General features: G+C 44.8%; 2 protein-coding genes across 12 annotated transcripts in view; one reads left to right on the top strand and one right to left on the bottom strand.

Moving 5' to 3' along the window:
- SENP1 (SUMO specific peptidase 1) overlaps positions 1–13,842 on the bottom strand; it is a 30,667-nt gene extending 16,825 nt beyond the window's left edge. For 3 of the 8 annotated variants that reach the window (XR_010594396.1, XR_010594397.1, XM_065575970.1), the window contains exons 1-10: positions 13,714–13,842; positions 11,390–11,439; positions 9,810–9,940; positions 8,565–8,649; positions 7,904–8,063; positions 5,424–5,583; positions 4,714–4,817; positions 4,371–4,621; positions 2,884–2,938; positions 1,248–1,286 (exon numbers count right to left, since the gene is read on the bottom strand). Coding sequence is in view for 4 of the 8 variants with exons in the window: in XM_065575970.1 (XP_065432042.1) it covers positions 1,248–1,286; positions 2,884–2,938; positions 4,371–4,621; positions 4,714–4,817; positions 5,424–5,583; positions 7,904–8,063; positions 8,565–8,649; positions 9,810–9,940; positions 11,390–11,393 (989 nt within the window). In the remaining 4 variants the exon portion in view is untranslated. Of the gene's footprint in view, positions 1–1,247; positions 1,287–2,883; positions 2,939–4,370; positions 4,622–4,713; positions 4,818–5,423; positions 5,584–7,903; positions 8,064–8,564; positions 8,650–9,809; positions 9,941–11,389; positions 11,440–11,824; positions 11,924–13,713 lie in introns of those variants that run through there. The other 5 variants (XR_006172619.2, XM_005291903.5, XM_042842205.2 and 2 more) reach the window with 2 other exon arrangements.
- Positions 13,843–17,680: 3,838 nt separating this feature from the next.
- PFKM (phosphofructokinase, muscle) overlaps positions 17,681–21,251 on the top strand; it is a 59,498-nt gene continuing 55,927 nt past the window's right edge. For 2 of the 4 annotated variants that reach the window (XM_042842200.2, XM_065575967.1), the window contains exon 1: positions 17,681–17,840. In XM_042842200.2, coding sequence (XP_042698134.1) covers positions 17,702–17,840 — 139 coding nt within the window. In that variant the 5' untranslated portion in view covers positions 17,681–17,701. Of the gene's footprint in view, positions 17,841–19,959; positions 20,320–21,251 lie in introns of those variants that run through there. The other 2 variants (XM_005291900.5, XM_065575966.1) reach the window with 2 other exon arrangements.

Genomic DNA, 21,251 nt, shown 5'->3' with positions numbered 1-21,251 from the left:
CTTCTTGTCTGCATTAACAAATTCACTGTGCACAGCTCTGGAACTACTGAACAGACTTTGTATTATCTGCCATTCACGTTTACTTGGGTGCCGTAAACCGTTCATATTCTGGCATCAGCAAAGGGATTATGGATACCAAGTACCTGAAATACTGAGAATTTTTCACCTTCTGTTACTTGCTTGTGCCTGTTTCCACCAGCACAGAACACTGGGAAGCTCCACAGTGCAGATTTCAGGCAGGTGGCAAACAAGAAGAAGTTTCTATCTCAGCATCTCTCAGAAAGACAGCTGTGTCCTCTCCCAGCCCACCTGTCTCACTACAGCCCAAGAACTTCCAGAGAGGGAGCAGTGGTAGTTTTGTTTTGTTTTTCAAGGCAAAAATGGGATGAATCAGGTGTCTCTAGCAGGAAGAGACCCATAGCATGGCCCAGAGCCAAGCAAAGCGTTGGGAATCAGTGTCAATACAGCACTTAATACATGGCTTAATCCTGCAAAGTGCCAAGACCTCTGGCCCTGATCCAGCAAAGTACTTCAACACGTGCTTGACTTTACAGTATGTGAGTGTTCCCATTGAAGTCAGTCCGCATGCACAATGTAGTTTGTCACCTGCTTCCCTGTTATAAGCTGGAAACGTTCTGTACGCATCACAGAGGAAGTGAACCTTATGCACGGAGCTGAAGGAGGATAAGTACTGGGAAAAGTTTGTACCATGCTTAAGGGGATGACATGGGAGAAAGCTCAGAGGTGCTTGAGGGAAAAGCAGACGAACAGGTAGAAAAAGCTGGTAGAAAGGTAGCTGTCAATGCTGTGATAGATCTGATAGGCTGGGAGGAGCTAAACTGCAAAGCACCTTAAGGCGAAGGTCAAGAAGCTTGTATGGAACGTGTGAAAGATAGAGCCGGGGGATGGATTCTATGACAGAAGAGAGATGATTAAAGCTAGGAAGAGGGCAAGATTCTGAATAGACTGAAGGGAGGCAAGATTGCAATAGTCAAGACATCAGATAAGGGGCTGGATGAGAATTTAGCCATCTGGACAGAGGGGGGGCCAGATATACAAAGTTATTTAGGTAGCTAAAGATGCAGACAGGTGTTTTTGCAAATCCCATTAGGTACCTATCTGCATCTTTAGGTGCCTACATACCTTGTAAAACTGGTCTAGATCTTAGAGCTGTTAGGTCATTTGTTGACCTTCTGAATAAAAACAAACCAAAGCAAACGGAAAAAATCAAAATGTGAAGGACTTACAATTCTTTGATCCACAATTCTGCCTGGAAGAAAGGGAGGCTAAAAGAGGGGGAAAAAACAAGACAAAACGTGAATATTGCCTCTACATGGACAGTAGAAAACTCTTTTAATTGCTCACATAACAAACAACTGCAATCTGAGAATGCCATGACCCCTTGGATGAAAAGTGAAAAATTTAAAACCACCTTTAAAGTTAAGGTTCAAGTCAATTACATGCATATCAGCCCAGTCATGAGAGGAAAGAAAGTTCAACATGAGAACACGATCAATCAACATGAGAACAGAAGTATCAACAGAAACAGGAATACACAGAAACCTGAATTATTTCTCAGCGGACAAATATTTTCCCCCTAGTTTATTTTAAAAGTAACTTCAGCATCAAAGTAACCTTCACCATCAAATGAAAGCTTAATATAGCATTAGCCAAAATTATTGGGCCTTTTAGTTGCAATCTGTAGTAAAAATGATAACAACAGTAATACACTTAAAAGTCAGACAAGCATAGTTATGTCAGTTAGAGATGTGATTTTTTACCAATATAGCTATGTACGTCCTAGTGTAGATAAACCTACACCAACCTCAGAGTGCCTTTGCCAGTTCAGGGAGCTGGCATAAACTATATCAGCAAAAGCACTTTTACCCCAGTACAGCTGTCACTCTACTAGGAGGGGTTTGCTAGTTTAATTATGCCGCAAAACTTTTAAGAGTAGCCCTGGCCTTGATTTTCCAATGGGGATTGCTAAGCACTTTATAAAAGCTTAAGCACAGAATCTTAAGGGTCAGATTTTCTACACTGCATAGAAACCATTTCTACATTTAACTTTCTGCCAGGATACCAGCGATGATACAAGATGTGGGAAATAGGGGGAAGTCAGTTACATGGAAAATATCAAGCCTACAGGGGGGGAAAAAAAAACAGTGGGAGAGAAAACTAAAAAGGTCACAGTGCGGTGCCATTACGAAGACAGACAATGCTATTTAGAGATGTATATGTAGGGAAATTGCTTGTATAACTAGGCAGGCGATAGTACTGCTCGGCACATCACTAGAATTGTGCCGCCTGGAATGGTCCTCCCAGTCCCATATACATCAATTTAAGAAGTGAAAAGAGAGACTAGGGGAAATTAAAATAGGTGACAAAGATGATACAAGGATAAGTGCATCAGACACGAAGGAGAGAATGTGGGAGATTTAATTCATGTAAATTCAAGTGCAGCCTCACAGAGACAATGCCACAGTCTAGAAATAGCTTCCAGGAAAGGTTTCCATTGAAGGGAATTATTCACAATCGCAGCAGATAATGACATAAGGAACAATGGCCTGAGCTAAGCAGAGAAATGTTTAGTCTAGATTTTAGGAAACAGTATTCAAACTCGGAAGGGAGGTGCCCCAGGCTCCATCACTGCAGACTCAGGGACATGCTAGATGTCAGTGGAAGCAGTGGAGGGAGGTACCCTGCAACATGGTGGTGATCAGAATAGATGACTAACCTAGTCTTATGGAAAAGATAATCAAAGTGCAGAATCTGAGCAAGTTGGCAGGGACAGAGCAAAGAAAACAGCCAATTAACCAGAGGCAGGAAGATAGTTGGAGAGTAATTACCACCCTTTTTATATGTGCCATTTTACAAACTTACCTTGGAGCCGGAGTTCTGGAATCTTTTACCTTGAGCACAATGACCGAGTCTGATCCTACCCAGAGCAAAAGAAAGAATATTCATCAAACCCTGGCTAGTTTTTACTATACTCCCTATGCAAATTTCTGTCCCTTATGCCCATTTCCATACTTAAAACAGGATTTCAGTCTGGATTCAAAATTCTGATCTTCATTTTAAACTTCAGACTGGGATGTTCAAAGGAATCTAAGGGAAGCAGATGCCCGATTTGGATGCCTAATTCCCTTAGGTTCCTTTGAAAGCTCAGCTTTCAAGGTACATTAGATTTTAGATTATAGAAATAAAAGATTACAAAATCATTCATGTTACCCTAGAAGATATTAGTGCTGAAAACTAACACTGTCTCAAACCATGAAAATAATCTAAAATAATACATAAAATTGTAACAGGCAGAGGAAGTATGAATGGCTTGAAAGAGGAGAGAATAGAACAGAGGAGACTAGAAGGACAATGGGAAATAAGATAAGCAGCAGGAAGGGAAAGAAAGAAGTAAATTGTATGTTTGCTGTATTGTACTGCCGTATTCGATGCAATAGCTGCTGCTGTGTGTTTAAACTGACCGGATACACAGAGTATTTGGAATGAACCTGGAAGAGGTTTGTTATTTAGCAGGTTCTCTAGATACATTTGTATTGAAACTACCACATTTGGGACCTGTGATTTTGATACATGCCAAGGACAATGCAATTTTGTAACCCCCTATTTATTATCAATTCCTCAGGCTTTAAAATTTAACAAATAGGTCAGGGAATAGGATGGTGATAGAACTCCTCAATTTCTCTCTCTTTTCCTGCACTTCCCGACTTATAGCCCATCTCTCAGGAGAGAAGATGCAACATGTATTATTGTTTGCAACATGCTTTGAGTCCCATGGATTAAGAGTGCCACAGAAGGGCAAATATATGATTAGGCGGTAGGCAGTGCCAATTAAAACTGGCTGTCAAATACTTTCCATTATATGCTCATTTTTGAATAGCCATCTGAAACATACATCTTTTGGGTTGGAAATGGAATCTACTTGTGACCTTCACTATAGCAATTTCTACCAACGACCACAATGCTACGCTTATGTTGCCATCGACCTTTTAGGCATTTTGAACAAGGAAGCAATTTAACCTGTCTTCAAACATCTGCTGCTCCTACAATTCAGCAAAACCACTACGAGGACAGCAAATCAGGATTTACCCCTCCTCTCCCACTAGGGGAATAAATTAGATTGAAATCTGTCTGTGAACTGCAAGCAAAACTTGGGATGAAAGCGAGCAACGAGCATTGGTTTAAAATGTTACTCAAACCATTATTTGTTACATGTATTGCAGTAGCACCTAAGAGCCCCAGTCACAGGCCAGGGCCAGGGCCCCATTGTGCTTGGCGCTGTGGGGGAAAAAATACAGAACAAAAAGGCAATCTCTGACCTATACATTTAGTTGATCGCAGTGTATTTTTACCTTCAGGCTGGGCGTTGGATGCTGGTAGATTATCTTGCTGATGCTGAGTGGTGGTATTATCGGACTCAAAAGTAACATTTGAGGGATAACTGGATACAGGGTACGGTGGTGGCTTGTGTGATGGCTGCTCCTGTGTTCCCAGAACACTAGCTGACTGGCTGACTGGAGTGAGGCTGTACGTTTCAAATGGTTTTGCATTCTTGCATGGGGTTTCTTTCACTACGTTTTTACTGGAACTCAAACATCTGGGCCTACACACAAACAGAAGATTAAAGCTCCCAGAGAAGAAGAATTGGCACCATGGTACTGACTCTCACTTGGGGAGGGTATTTCATATACTCACAGGTGGAGGGGGAAAAGCGAGGCCGGCTTGGATGTTGAGAACTGTTTTCCTGTGACCATCTGAAGCAGCTGCCTGTAGATCTCTCGCTCTTCCTCTCGAACTGTCTGCAGAGAAATAACCCGACACTTCACCACTGCCCTAAGACTTAAGTCAGACTTAACAAATACAAACACTATCAATAATAGCAAGCGAGCAGGAGCAGAGACAGACACTGTGGATTATATACACTCTGCTAGAGCAGACACCCGCCCACCAGTGGTCTCGGGAACATACAGAACTTAAGCTCCACTGGATCAGAGAGCTACCAGGGCTAGACTGATTGCAGAGCTTGCCAACTCCACAGGAGCAAGGCTGCAGTCCGAACTTTTGCCTAATGGAAATTGAAAGTACATCAGAAGCAGGCACTACTCCATCTATAAAGGGGAACGTTGACTCTAGTCTTCAAAGTGCACAGGAACCCTTGCTCAAGTTCTTCACATCTCACAAGGCTGAATCAGGTCTCCTGAGGTTCTCTCGTCATTTCCCCCCTGCTGAGATTTCAAGGGGAAGTTGCCCCCATCCGGCCCACTCCAGTTGCAGCAGGATTTTGAAAGGGGTCCGGGTTGGAGTTCAGGAAGAAAGCAGCACCTGAACATCCCAGACAGCAGCATACAGTCCTATCCAATGGAAGATCTTGCATTCAAACTTAAGTCTCCCCTGCTTGTTCTTACCTCTTCTGCAGTGCTGACGAATCTCCTCTGGGTTTTCTTGGGGCTTAGCAGGCTGCGACGGCATGAGGGACTTGTAACGGGCTTGATTGGAAATGTTTTTTCATATGCAGATACGTGACAATGATGGTTTGACTTCCCGACAAAACTATTTGACGTTCCACTGTGGAAAGAGGACAGAATGTCAGTCTACAACATAAGCATTACAATCACAGACATGTAAACGTTTTCCCAGACACCCCATCAAAGAGCCAGGGGAAAAAAGGAGACTGATGCAGGGCTGTGCAGGGCTGGAGCAACCCTTTTATTCTCTCTCTGGATTCCTGTATGGAGCAAGAATACAACAGAAACTCTCCCCCCAGGTAGATCAGGGAGCAAGGAGAGCCTCGGGACACAGCAGGAAACTGGATTCTCCACTCTTCTCTCCAAGGACCTGGGAAGGTGTTTAGATGTGCAGAGTCCGCATTTCACTGCTGCCACTGGCATGTGCACATAGAGGGGGACGAGAGGGCTGGCCTCCATTTGGGAGTGTTGATCCCAGGCCCACCCAAAAGATCCTTGTGACCATCAGCAGGGATGCAGGAAAACCCTTAGAACTTTTAATGATTTTTTAAAAAAATATTAGGCCATCTTCTTTAAAGGGGGATCAGTCAGAAACTGGCATTTTGTTTGAAATTAAAAACAATCTAAAATTAACAGGAACACACACACACACACCCCTTTAAGCTGAATTTACACTTATGTACGTTCAAAAGTCTGGCCCCCAGATGGCACAATGATCCTGATTAAAGCACAATTTTGAAAGTTAAGATGGATGAGATCTTAACTTGAGATGGCAACGATTTTATATTAAGAAGTCAGATATTTCAAGAGAGAATAGGCCAGATCCTCAGCTGGCATAAGAGGTCACAGCTCCACTAAAGCCAACAGAGCTACAATGATTTACGCTAGCTGAGCATCTGGCCCTGTATCTTTAGTATCAGTTTCTATAGATACTTACTGCAAAGCTCTAATTTATTACCACCTAACCTGGTTTGTAGCGTATCAGTTTTTTTCCATTCTTATCCGGGTGCTCACCACACACGATCATTTTCAAGGTGCGGTTGCTATGCGTATTTTCTTTTTATTGCAGAGAAGGATATTTCACACAGATCCAAAAGGGAGCAACAAGTTGAATGCTGTGTGTCTAGTTTCTGGGTATTCACTGGAGTCCCAGCATCCCTGAGATTGAAACTTACCTTTCACTGAGCAGTCAATGAAAACTTCCATCTATCAGTGTCTCCACTGGGGGGGAGCTCATTGGTTTGAGCATTGGCCTACTAAACCCAGGGTTGTGAGTTCAACCCTTGAGGGGGCCACTTAGGGATCTGGGGCAAAATCAGTACTTGGTCCTGCTAGTGAAGGCAGGGGGCTGGACTTGAACTTTCAGGGTCCCTTCCAGTTCTATGAGATAGGTATATCTCCATATATTTTATATTTATTTATTGGTCAGAGAAGCAGAATTAACAGCTGCTTCACTGGTCTTATTCTCACCTAGTCATATTTTTTTCCATTTCTCTCATCTCAGGCTCCAGAGAGTAATTCATGAACTCACTTTGCAATGCAGATATAGTTACAATAGCTACTCTATATGAATTCCCATCTGTTCACTGTACTAATTTTTTGTACTGGTATAACTTTGTTAGGGATGTGCTTTTTTAAACCAATATAATTATACCAGTACAACCCCTAGCATGGACATATGTATACCAGTATAAAGCTGCCCTATATGGGAATAAGATATACTGGCTTAAGGCAGCTTTATACTGGCATAAATACCTCCATTCTAAAGGGGGTTGTACTGTTTTAACTAGATTGGCATAGTGAAAGTGCCACAACTTGTGTGTTCAGGTAAGGTCTAAAAAGGAATTTTTAAACGCACTTAAAGTTGGCTTAAACCTGTTCCCTTCTGAGTCTCTCACTCCCCCCACATACACACCCTGCTCCCGCCTTTTCCCCCGATTGGCTGCCAAGTGACTATGGAATGGCAAAAAATGACCATAGCGTGGTTGTGGAGAATGTTTCTCCAGCTATTCTCTGAGTGGGAGCTTAAGGATCTCTGTGATGGGCCCCTCCCCCCAAAAGGCTATGTTTTATGCCAACTTTCTGAAGATGACAAATTATACCGCTGCGGTGATAAGATTTTCAGATATATCTACCATGTATGCAAAATAACAGCTAGAGCCCAGGAGGACCTTGGCATCTATGAGGATGCAAAAGCAGAGTCACATTAGACACCAAATCATCACTCATTCAATGCTATATTGAACTTTGTTAAGTTATTGAAAGATTTGGGATTGTTTATCGAAGGCTTTTAAAAGATGTCATGCTGTTTGGATGTCAGAGAGGGGGCAGTAAAAACTCCACAACACACAATTTAAATGACTGGTTTCTAATGAGGACCCTGTGGAAGAGTGTTAAAGATGGAGCAGAACCATACCCACCTTGGAGTTTTGCGAGTGTCGAGATACAAGTTTCGACTCACTCTAGGTTTCTGTAACATAGAACCCAGGGTGGGTACCAAACCCCTCCCCTGTCCGTTGGCACTTGGTCCAAACGTTCTCAATTCTCCCGACACCCGGTAACTCTCAGAGGATGGAATTTCTGCCAGGAGAGAAATATTAAACAATAAATAAAGAGCCCACATGCTCAGCTCCAACTATACAGCATTAAACACTAAAGGGCCTCAGGTATAACTTGACTTCAGTGGGACTGTCTACATGTGTAAGAATCCAACCACATGGAACAGCTTCCAGGATCAGGGCCTTAAGGATGCATTTAGAAATATCCACACTCCCCATGCCCCCCTCAAAGAACAAACAAACAAACTTGCACAACCCAAAAGGCTGTAAAGATGTTATTCTAACTTTCCAAAAACATAAAATTCAGTCCTGGGGTGAGAAAATGGGATATTCAAAGGAACCTGGCCCTAACTCCCTTTGGAAATCCCAGCCTAAGACAATATTTGAGAAAATGTTATGAGTGACAAAGCAGGAAGTCCAGCTTAACCTGAGCTAAAGTGTTTTAATGCAATGCTATAATTTCTGAGCACTTCGGAAGACACTTGCTGTGTAACTGAACTGACTCCAAGTAAGCATGTTTTACCTGAGTAGTAACTTGGACTGCATGATGCACTTCCCGTGGAGCATGTAAAAGATCTCTCCAAACTGCCAAACTTGATTGGTAAAAACTACACAAAAAGAGAATCAAAATTATTAACTGTTAAGGTTATTATTTAAAGAAAACTGACACTGGGGCATGACCAATAAAGCTACACTACTCTAATACCTTCTGCAAGTTACAGTGCGATCATAGGATGAGTTGCAATAGTATGTCAACACTTTTCTGACAACATGGCAAATTTTCGAGATGGCATTATCCACTACCAGCAGCCTTGCAAAATTCTACCCTTCTGGGGTGAATTTTATTTTATTTTTTGAGATGCCAGTAAAATATTACGTTTATCATCACCACAGTATGAGGCAGGCAACCAGATTTCGTACCTAAGCTGGTAAATGTTCATAACTATCTTGCAAGCGCACGGTTGTCTCAGAAGTAAGTGTATGCAATTTTGTGTAGCTTCCATAAGATATATGTGAGAGTGTATACACACATACAAGGGAGGAGCATCCACAAAATATATATTTGTGTGTATCCATAGACATGTGTAGCTTCCACAGATTGTACGTGTAGCTTTCACATGATATATTAATATGTGTGTGTGTGCGCGCGCACATGCAAGTGTGGCTTTCTACACTGATCAGTAAACACAGACTATACACTCTTTGGTGCAAGAGATTTTTTTTTTTTATATTTTCCAAGAGTGCTCAGCAAAATACAGCTCAGGCCTCAGATGCTACTGTAAAACAAATACTAAAAAGGTTGCCATTTCAAATGTGCAAGATTTTAGAATTCAAAGACTATTCTGCATCACTCTATTAACATTTATATTGTGGTAGGACCCCAGTCACAGATCAGGGCCCACTGTGCAGAAACACAACAAAAAGACAGCCCCTGCCACAATGAGTTTACAATGTGAATGTGAGACAAGAGCCCACAAGTGGATGGATGTATAGACAGGGAGAGCACAAGGACATAAAATGAGAAAAAAAACAGTCAACATGAACAGCAGCTGTTGTCACAGCACATAAGTTGCCTAATTACTGTCAAATGTCTTGTACGCATCACAGCAGAAAAGAGTTTGAAGAAGGGATTTCGTTTTGAAACTGGCTCTTCAGAAGATTAAAAATAAGTCTGACCAACAGAAATATTAAGTCAAAATGATGCACTTCAGCAACTCGAATTGGCGGATGTGAAGTTGTAAATGAGTAAAGAGAAATGATCCCAAACCTTGTCACCAGACAGTGAAAGCTGTTCCCCTGGAATAGCAGTCTGTTGTAGAGGAAAGGCCTTGAATATCGAGTTATGATTAGCCAACGTTGCATCACCAGCTTCCATCCTCACAGGATCAGCAATCTCATCTGAGAAAACACAGCTCTGTAGTCAATTCTCACAAAGGGCTCTCCAATGAAGCAGGCATTTCCATGAAATCTCACTTTAAAAGAGTTTCTGTCCAGCTAATGCCAATGAATGGTTTAGTAAAAGCATCGGAACATATTGCAAAAAGCAAGGAGAAACAGTAACCCCAAAACAAAGGCATAGTCCTTTTACCTCTACCTAGAAAACATCCCCCCATGTCATGGAAACACCCAAATATGTTTTGTATCCTTCTTTTTTGCTTCTAATCCTCAGAGATCATTCATCCCTCCTTCATAAATGATACAAAGACAGTAAAGAAGCCAATAAAAGTTTTATAATGATGATAAAATAATAATTAAAAAAACTACCCAGCTCTTATGTAATTTTCACCAGCAGATGATAAAATTGTTAGATAGGTAAGAACCATCTACATGCCAGAGTATGAGAAGCAGCCTGATCTAGTCGGTAGGGCACTGAATTGGGAATCAGGACAATGGGGGGGTTCTATTCCTGGCTCTGCCACTGCCCGGCCGTGTGATCTTGCCCAAATCTGTGCCTTTGTATTCCCCCCTACCCTTTGCTCGTAAAAGCTGATTCTCTGCCCTAAAGAGTTTACAATCGCAATAGAAATGATCATGTGTTTGTCTGGTGTCTAGAACAATGGGGTCCTAAACTTTGTTGGGGCCTCTAGGCACTACTGAAATACTAATATTAATTAAAGGATGTAAACGCCAAGAAGGAAGAGGAATTATTTAGGATGATACATGGGGCTATAACTAGGGGAAATTAAGGGACAGAAAATTTAGGTTATCTGGAAACCTTCTTAGCAGCAAGCAATCTACTGACTGGAACAGTCTCACACATGAAGCAATGGAAGCCTCACTGATTAAAGACATTTAGTTCTGATCTTGCACTATCCCAGGGTTTTAATATCCTTATGTTACATTTATGGGCATGATTCTCCTCTCGTTTATATCCTCTTATACCACCGATTTCAGTACACTTACTCCCAATTTATACTAATGTAACTGATAGCAGAATCTGGCCCTTTTTTTCCCTCTCAAGTTTGCTACAGCACAGAATTGATATTGATCCTTCAATACAAGGTAAACAGCATGAGGAATAAACAAACACGGGTCTGAAAGTGCTAGATCCTTCATATCGAGCCTGCTCCTGGTTCATACCAAAAGCTAGAGGCAGCAGAAGTGCCTGGAAATGAGATTCAGCTTACTATGCATTTTGCTTCTTCAGTAAAAATGAAAGAACATTTTAGCTGCAAGTTTCTTTTACATGATGTTACACAGATATAAGGCCCAGGCAAAACACACAGAATTGCAGAGGCCGGGTGTGTCAAGGCAGCACTCAGATACCCTATTGAGTTTGGTCCTGTACACACCTAGAGACAGCGCACCCTCTCTAACACGGTTTAGCAGAAATGCACACACACTTACCCATTTCCAGACTGCTCACATCACTGATGCTGATGACAAACTCAAGGGGACTGAAAAGGAAGAGAAAGAACACATTTATAGACACAGTTCACACAACACACGAGACCTCAAATAGCCAAATCAAGTATGAACCCGATGTCCAAGCAGACACTAGCTTTCCCTGAATGAAAAGAACACAGGGACAGCAGGAGAGCTGGAACTTTCTACCCAAAGGTTTTAGAGCTTCCATCTCAGTCTGTTACGCTGTGCACCCATTTTTCTGCACTAAATGTTGGCAGCTGCCATCTTTTCTACATGCCAGGGACTGCCCCCCCTTCGTTCCTGGGACAGTCCCATAACTCATCTGGTCTGCCAGACACCCAGTTGACTGGTGAGTTACCTACCACTATATAAACGCCTAAAGAATGCTTCTGAAATGCAACAAATTGCACTCACATCACCAACAACATAGGCCATCAGGCTCTCTAGACCACAGGTATGCACTCTCCCCTCTGACAGAAGCTCCTCTGCTCCCCAGTGCAGCATGGAGTAAGACTGGCCACGGAACCAGTGCTGGATGATTTGATCTCCCATCTATTTGCTTTGAAAGAATGGACAGGTCTAGTACTTGAAAGGGAGGCCTGCAGTTAGCGGCTGCAAGATTCAATACGTGATATTCTTGTTGCCTCAGAGTCAGAAAAATCCACAAACACCCAGCTAAAGGGGGTTCATGAGCCATAAAACTGAGCTCCTGATCACATATAGTCTTGAAGTTCCTACCATACTTTTTGTAAGAGAAGATCCAGAGGCTTACAGCCCTGCAGCAACAGTAAGCACCACAAGAAGGGCTCTTCTCCTTTAGATCTTGTGAAGAGAAAGCTTCCAAAGAAGGAACTTGTTCCCTTTTCCCTTTAGTAAAAGGTAAGGATTTTACAATATTTTCCTTTCCTACTGTTTATTCTGTACAAAGCACAAGATGGATGGTGTTTGGTTTCTTTGGCTGGGATGGGGGCATGGAGGACACTAGGTGGTTTTAGGAGTTATGGAGGAACTATAGGGGATTTACAGGAGAGCTATATCGGGGGGTGATGGAGATTAAGGGGTGAGATCAAGAGGTAAATTGGTGAGTGGGAGTGACACTGAGGAAGTATTAGGGGTTACAAAGTAGAAACAAGGGATTTCAGTAGTTGGGGGTGACACATACCAAGGTTGTTAGGAGCACTGGGGACACAGTGGAATGGGAGCAGATGGGATACACAGACACCAGGACAGGGGGCATTGGGACTATGGAGGGGATAACAGAGGGAGATGTCACTATGGAAGGGAGAAAGACATGAGGAGATGTTAGGAATTATGGTGGGGGAATAGAGGGTAAGTTAGCAAGTGGGGAAGGAAACACACATGGCAAGGGGTTAGAGGTTAGATAGAGGGGAACACCAAGAACTGTTAGGGGTTATTGTGTGTATGTGGGGGTGGGGAGAACAGGGGGATGGGTCAGTGGGAGGAAAGGAGATCCACGGCAGGTTTCAGGTTTAGATACGGGAGAAACACACCGGTGCCTAACAGGGGGCTAGTGGCAGGTGCAGGGGACAATAGGGGTTACAGATGGAGACACAGGAGAGATGTTAGCAAGCTGGAGAGGGACACATAAGGGGTATGTGTGTTTAGGGTCCAATGGGAAAAGAGAAGGAGAGACACAGGCATCTGACAGGGCAGGGACGGTACACACAACCACCATGGCAGGGGTCTGAAGGGGAAGACGCAGGAATCTGAGGGAAGGATGTTAGCAGGTGGTGGGACACAAGGAATTATTGGGGGTAAAGGTTATTGTGGGGGGAGGGAGCATCATGAGGTCTCAGAAGGATGTTAGCAGGAAAGGAAGTAGCAGTGGAGGGGGACGTTAGGGACAAGGGGACACATTTGGGGAAGGGGTCAGAGAGTCTGACAGGGGAGTTTGTAGGTGGGGAGGGATAAGAGTGGGAGGCATTCAGGGGCCAGAGCTGCGGGGGGCCACCAAGGAGAGGGAGCAGAGCACCAGCAGTGGTGGGGACCTCTGGGGGAGGGGGCCAGCCGGGAAGGGGGGGGGGGAGGAGACACCCCAAGGATGAGGGTGTCTGACGGGGGTGGAAGCAGAGGGAATGGGGTAGGGGGACATGGTGGGAGGCACTCGGGGGTAGGGAGAGTTACCGGAGGGGCGGGGGCACGGCGGGGTCTGGCGGAGGAGGGGGTCCGGCGGGAGGGTGAGGGGCCGGGCTCTGAAAGACCCGGGGGGTCCCTCACGGCCCGGGCCGGGAGCTGGCGGGGGGGGGGGGCCGAGGTCCCGGGAGCGGGCAGGACTCTCTTACCGGAAGCGGAACCAGGCGGAGCGCGCGGGCCCCTCACCCCAAATCCCGGCAACGAGGCGGCCGGAAACCAGGCGGGCTGGAGCGGAAGTGATCGTTCGGCGAGCGCCTCGGCGCGGGGCAGGTCGGGAAACGCGCGGTCAGCGTCACCCCGGGGCGTGGGGCGTGGGGCGTGGGAGGAGGGTGGGGCTGTCCGCGCGGGGGTGCTGGCGAGGAGCGACGGTTGGTCGGTGTCACCCCCCAGGGTTGGAGGGGGGCTCTTGGGGGAGGCAGAGGAGGGTGACGTCACCCTGGGGGCGCAGTGCTCCGGGGGCTGAAGGGGTAGGGGGGCTCAGAGTAGGTTGGGTGGGGGGGGTCACGCACCCGGGGGGGGGGGGAGAAGCAAAATCCCCATGGAGGAGAGCAAGCTGGGGGTCACCTGGGAGCGATGCAGCTGCTGGTGGCTCGGGTGATCAGATGTCCCGATTTTGGGGTCTTTTTCTTATATAGGTTCCTGTTACCCCCCCCCCCCCCCATCCCGATTTTTCACATTTGCTGTCTGGTCACCCTACTGGTGGCAGATGCAGGTACGTTAAAAAGTTAGGGGGGAGGGAGCCGTCAAGCTTTCCTTAAAAATCTCTTCCCACCTCCCCCCCACAAAGAGAGACATTAAAGAACAAAATCCAATCTAAACGGAGTGAGCAGCGGACATCCGTGTTCAGTGACATGGCGTTCCTGTACGTCCCAGCCCTGGTGATGGAGACCAAAAGCATCTACATATACAGCGACAAAGAGTCCTGTGGCACCTTATAGACTAACAGACGTATTGGAGCATAAGCTTTCATGGGTGAATACCCACTTCGTCAGACGCATGTGGTCATATACATATACAGAACACCGCATTTTTTATGCTATCACAGGCAAGATTTACCAGTTATACCAGGATAGCCCCCACATGGAAACTTTTATTTTGGTATAAGCATAGTTTTTTTTCATTTATCTTAAGCCCCTTCCCCAGTGACATAAACTAAACCAAAAGAAGGCAGTCCTACTAGAATAAGAGTGTCCACACAGGAGGTGAGACCAGAATAACTGTCGGTATGTCTTAGTTTATACCAGTATACATTTGAGTGTAGACAAGCCGTTAGCCTGGTGTGTACTTTGGAGGAGGGACTTTATCTTCTTGGCTTCATACTTGTCCTCAAAGGACCTATCATTTGGATGCTATACAAGTCACACAGCTGGTTGAGATTTTTCAGCTTTCTTCAAAATCAAAATGTATTGTGAAAACAGTTCAGTTTTGACATTTTTGCCCCCCCCCAAATAAATAAATTATTTGGTTGAAAAATCTAAATTGTTCACCAAAAAATTATTTTTCACCCTGCGTTAATAAATTATCCTGCTCTATCCAGTTGGGAGTGGGCCAGCCCTGCTGCTTTTCAGAAACCCACTTCTGCTGAAACTACCTTAAAATATATTTCAGCTGGAGGGGTCGGTGGAAATGAGGGAAACTTGGAGTGCACCTGACCCTTTCTATGAAGCTTGCTGAGGCAGCATGGCCTGGTACATATAGATGCCAGACTGGAACTTGGTTTGGCCAGCAAACTTAAATCAAAACAAACTGAAAAAATTCAGTCAGCTGCAGAAAACTGTGTGTTTACTTTTATCCCAGTGGTGAGGGTACTTGCCTGTATGTGGTAAAGCCAGGGTTGAATCCCTACTCTTGCAGTAGAACTTGAACTCAAATCTCCCCCCACATAGGTGATCAGCCCAACCACCAGTCTGGTCTCAAGCTCTCCTGTTGAAGGTCTTCTACTTTGTATAAAATATTGTTCCTCATTGGGCCAGGGAAAGCAAACAACTGTTTAGCTTGGTGATTAAGGCACTCACCTGGGAGGTAGGATATGTGGATTCAAATCTTCTGCCTGCCTGCCTGATTCAGAAGAGGGATTTAAATCCACATCTACTTCCAGGGGAGTGCCTTAATCACCAGACTAACGTGTCATTGTCATTCTCTTTGGCTTTATAAGACTAACAACCTAAACCAACCAAGGCAAATTCACATATAGTTTTGGGTCGATCAAAACTGCGTTTTTCAGCAAATAAACTATTCATCTGAAAAATGTCACCTTGCTCTACTTGGGATATCTGGTTTTATTCCCAGCTCTGCCCAGGGCCACCCGGGGTGGGGCAAGTGGGGCAATTTGTCCCAGTCCCCACAGGGGCCCCCACGAGAATATAGCATTCTATAGTATTGCAACTTTTTTTTATGGAAGGGCCCCCCGAAATTGCTTTGCCCCAGGCCCCCTGAATCTTCTGGGCGGCCCTGGCTCTGCCATTGACCTGCTGTGTGACCTGGGGCAAGTCACTTGTCTCTGTGCCTCTCTTTCTCTTCCCACCTTTTGTCTGTCTTGTCTATTTCAATTGCAAGCTCTTTGAGGTAGGAACTGTCTCTTACTATATTTTCCAACTTAGCACAATGGGACCCTGGCTGCTGTCTATGTTTCCCTATGGCGGGCCTCTTGGGTCTACCATATTACAAATAATAAGCAATAATAATACAAGGCAGTCTCATTGGGGAGTAGAACAAGAGAGGTTGTGGACCTGCTTTCTCTTTTTGAAGCTGCACAATTGTCTCCAGGCACTGATGCATACAGTCTTTGGCATCAGGCAATATATACTATCTTGGGAGCTACTGTTTCCCTTGGGTATTTTTGAACTAGTCTTTCCCTATTCCCTATAACCTTTCCCATCATCCTGTGGGCCTGTTTGTCTTGCCATGTGTTGTGTGACTCGCATTGTGTTGCTCACTGCATAGAAGTAATTATGTTTGAAGGAGCATACTCTCAACCCTGACTTGGCCTTCAAAACGTGTTTGTGTTTGAGGTTGTATTCTGGCTTTGACGGGTGACACTACAAGACCCAGCCGTCATCCAGCGTTTGTCTTCTTATCTTTAAAACCTACCTCACAGGAGTAAGTAAAAGATTTGTGTTACTTCTTGGCCATGAAAGGACTCCTATCCACTGCTTGTGTACATGCAAGATTACAGCATTCCTCTTGAACTTGTCAGCTTCGCTAATGATGCTGGACCCATTCACTACAAAGCACTTCCGTGAGATAATAATCATTGTATTGGGACACTGTCCCCACCTCCCCGTGATTTCTGGTTGCTTAGCCATGCCCATGAATCAGTCTGGTTAATTATTTGTCTTCACATCCTTTGCTCAACTAGAAGTAATACCATTAGCTCGGGGCTTCTGTTCATGGAATGAATGGAGAACTCCAACTCCCACGGGAGTAGCCTTTGTGGTAGTTCACGCAGAATACGATCCTGCTGTTCGTTCAAATCATGATGGTGCTTTCTGCAGTGAGAATCCAAAAGGCCATTCTGTTTGTAACTTTAATTCGCTGAGCAGTTGAAATTAACCATTTATAACTGAAATAAAGTAAGTTTTATAGGCCTGGTGTTGAGTTATTTTTCTGCACTTGGGGCAGGAACGATGGGTGGGTGGAGGGGGTTTAAGGTAGATTGAAGCCACTTTGGCATTCCCTGTATTCTGTGGCCGTGCCTGGCCTGAATCCTGGTGTAAGTCAGAGAAACTGTAGGGCTGTCCTGACTTATACTCTACTTCCTAGGGGCCAGTGCGGTGCACTCTGGCTACATCCCTTATCCACTTCCTATGCTGTGGGCTAATGGTAGAGCTGTTGTAGAGCCTTTATCTCTGTTCTGAATCAGCCACAGTGGCCCTCTGTGCGGAGGGTGCTCTCAGTGGGGGGTGAGGACATTTATACCCACTTCAAGGCACATTTACGCTGCCAGACTGACATAAAGAGGCCTTAGTGTAAGTGAGAATCAGGCCCTGGTTTTTAAAATTAGTTTGCAAGGCAATGTGATTCAAACCTCTTCAATGTAAGGCCATGCCCTTTATATCAGCCAATAAGAGGGAGGCATGGGAGAGGCAGCTGCTCCAGCGGGCTGATATAATGTCTATAAATACAAGGGAGGAAAGCATGCACTTTCCGGTTATGTGGTCTCCATTGGACCTCTCTGTAGTTGGGTCCAAACTTTTCATTTCTGTGTCACTTGCTTTCGCAGTTTTCTTTTTCTTCACCTTCTTCCCGTTCTCCCAGAAAAAAAAAGAGCCACCAGGTTAGTGGAGTTTGATATTTGCAGACTGATGAGTAATTTGTTGCTGAAACGCTTAGGATCAGATTGTAACACTCTTGCTTGCACCTGGTAGTGCTTTATTCCCCAGGTATCACCTGGTTGATTATAATGGGGCTGCTGATGGGATAAGATGCTACCCAAAGTGAGCAAGGACATCACAATCTAGCCCTTCTTTAACAAGTGAATGGAAACTGAGCATGCACACAGAGTACGGGGTGGAATGCATCTGGGATGGGGAGAGACTGGGGATATGAAGAGGATTTGGATGGAGTGGGTCTGGGTGCTGGTGGGCACGTTGGTGCTGAGAACTGCAAATAATGGGGGTGGGGGGAAATGATTCATCAGAAGGTTTTAATTGAAACGTAGTGAGGTTTAACAGATTTATTTGGGCCTAAGCTTTCGTGGGTAAAAACCCCACTTCTTCAGATGCATGGAGTGAAAATTACAGATGCAGGCAGTATATTTATGCAGGCATAAATATATAAGTTACCTTACCCTTCTCTCCATGTGTCAGTATATAATGCCTGCATCTGTAATTTTCACTCCATGCATCCGAAGAAGTGGGGTTTTTTACCCACGAAAGCTTAGGCCCAAATAAATCTGTTAGTCTTTACGGTGCCACCAGACTCCTCGTTGTTTTTGTGGATACAGACTAATACGGCTACCCCTCTGATAGGGAGGTTTGTTGATGTTGGATGGAGGAGAGGGAATGACAGCAGAGGGTAGAAAACGATGGCACTTTAGTGGATGAGCAGGGAGAAAGGTAGTGGGAATATCCGGTGGAGGGTTTGGGGATTTCAGCGAATGGAGAGGTACAGGTGTGGGAAATACCTATTATTATTTATTGGGCACTGACAATGTACTTGGTGCTTGACAAACCAATAACCACTCAGTGAGTTCTATGTATCGGCGTAAAAACAGTTTGCTGCTCCTTTGGCCTTTCCCTCCCTAGATACCAGGACCCATCATGTCACCAGCCCAGGAGTGACAAGTGCTTTACAAATGAGTGTCATCAGATCATAGTGATAATAAAGAGGTGTCTGGTCTTGTGTGCATCCCTTGAAATCTGGCTGGATGACTCAGCTAGTCCTGTGTTAGCACACACTCTCCCCCTGGGCATTCAGTTATGAGCCCAGGCATGACAGGTTGGGTGCAAGGCTGGGTTTTTTCATCTGACCCAGGTACAGGAGGTGGCCCCATCCCAGGAATGAAAGCTATCTAGCACAACTACTTAGTATATGAATCCCAGGAATCACGCCACCATGTGGATGCTGGTGAGTTCTAGGCCACCCTGCTCAGGGAGTTTCTGTCAGGCTTCTAAGACTAATCATCTTGGTATTGAATCACAGAATCTCAGGGTTGGAAGGGACCTCAGGAGGTCATCTAGTCCAACCCCCTGTTCAAAGCAGGCCCAATCCCCAGACAGATTTTTGCCCTATATCCCTAAATGGCCCCCTCAAGGATTGAGCTCACAACGCTGGGTTTAGCAGGCCAATGCTCAAACCACTGAGCTATCCCTCCTCCCACAGTGGGCGATGGTGGAAGACCTGAAATATTTCAGCCCAAACGTGAAATCTCTTTGGATTTCAGGTGTTCAGGTTTTTCATTAAATATCAAAATTCCCTGCAGAAAGCCAGCACTTTTCATGAAAATTTTTTTAATCAAATTCCCAATTTTCCATCAAAGAAGAGTTTAAATGGAAAACTTTCAACCAGCCCCAGTGCTTCAGCTCGGAGCATGAAGGGAGCTCAGAGAAAATCTGGCTGATGGCATTGACTTAATAAAGAAGGGTTATAAATGCACACCATCAGGTTTGACAACCTGCAGAGCTCTCTCAGCTAACCACACCTCTCTTCCTTGAGAGACAACCAAGACAGTTGACAAGGGGAATGTGTGTGATGATTAAAGCCAAGCCCTCAATTTGCAGTTCACGAATGTTAGCCAATTAATTTAACTTTCCTCTGTTCATTAACTGTTAGCCAACTGATCATTATTTTGGTTGGTTTGTTAACAAGGGCATTTGTTATTCATAATTGTTCAACTAGCTGTTGCAAGCAAATCCTGTCTACATCACAACACAGGCTTTCATTGTGTTCTTGCTGCACTCCTGCCCCATTGGCCAAGCTGGATGCGAGAGAGGAGGCGTCTTGTGGTTAAAGCACTAGACAAATTCAGACTAGAAATAAGGCTCCATTTTTTAACAGTGAAGACAGTTAATCACTGAAACAACTCACCAAGGGCTGTGGCGGATTCTCCTCAACTGGATTTTTAAATCAAAATTGGATTTTTTTCCCCTAAAAATATGCACTAGTTTGAACAGGGATTAATCCAGGGAAGTCCTGTGGTCTGTGATATGCAGGAGGTCAGACTAGATGATCACAGGAATCCCTTCTGGCTTTAAACTCTATGAATTGTGACTCGGGAGACCTGCCTCTACCACATGCACCCCATCTGATCTCAGGTAAGCTATGCAGACCTTGATTCAGCCACCTGCTTAAGCATGTGAGTAGTCCCACTGAAGTCATGGAAGTGATGCATATGCTTAGCTACCTTCCTGAATCATGGGCTCACGCTCTCTGCCTCAGTTTCCCCATCTGTAAAATAGGGAAATAGCACGTTCTTTGGGGCAGAGACCATCTCTTACAAAGTGTATGTCCAGCACCTAGCACAGCAGGGCTCCGATTTCATGAGGAGCTTCAGCTAGAATTCAAGTAATAGCAGCAGTGAATGTGGGAACATGTATTTTTAAATCACTTAGTTGATCAGGAGTAAAGAGAAAAGGTCACAAGCAGTGTCCTGTCTACCAAAAAATCAAATGTTTTCTCTGTTGGCATCAAATTAAATTACTTATTTTTAAATACATTTAAATGTTGGGGAAATACACTATTGTTTTTGCAATACGTTACTTTTATCATCTCTGCTGAACTGGTTCCCCCACCTACATCCACCATGGAGCATCCATCCCAGGCACCAGATTATGCTCAGTGACAGTGGGCGTTAATTCAGAGCAGGTCCATAGATAACCCTCAGCGGATCTGCACAGTGTTTAACCACAAACAAATAAAGGTTAGAATGAGGCAGGAATCAGTCACTGCATCCCCTTGCCTTATTCAGTGTGTGCCCTGTGAGACAGGTTCTGCAGGAAGAACAGTGTGTGATCTCGCAGGTTGGGGCTCCCCCTGGTTCTTATCACTTCTCCCCAACTCTGCTGTTTTGACCAGGACTGTCCTGGGGTTTAAAACACCCACCCTTGGAAGCTGCCACCCCAGCCCATGTAGCAGGAGGGGATGGGGATGGGGATGCTTCCATCCCTGCCAGGAATAGTGCTAGCAGCTAAAGCTATGCCATTCTATAGCTCCCATTACAACACCCAGCAGCTAGGAGCCAGAGAAG

This window comes from Chrysemys picta, chromosome 22 (assembly GCF_011386835.1).
Source record: "Chrysemys picta bellii isolate R12L10 chromosome 22, ASM1138683v2, whole genome shotgun sequence".
In the NCBI taxonomy this organism is placed as follows: domain Eukaryota; kingdom Metazoa; phylum Chordata; order Testudines; family Emydidae; genus Chrysemys; species Chrysemys picta.
Note: the sequence above shows the minus strand (reverse complement) of the source record. Positions and strands in the feature narration are given on the sequence as shown.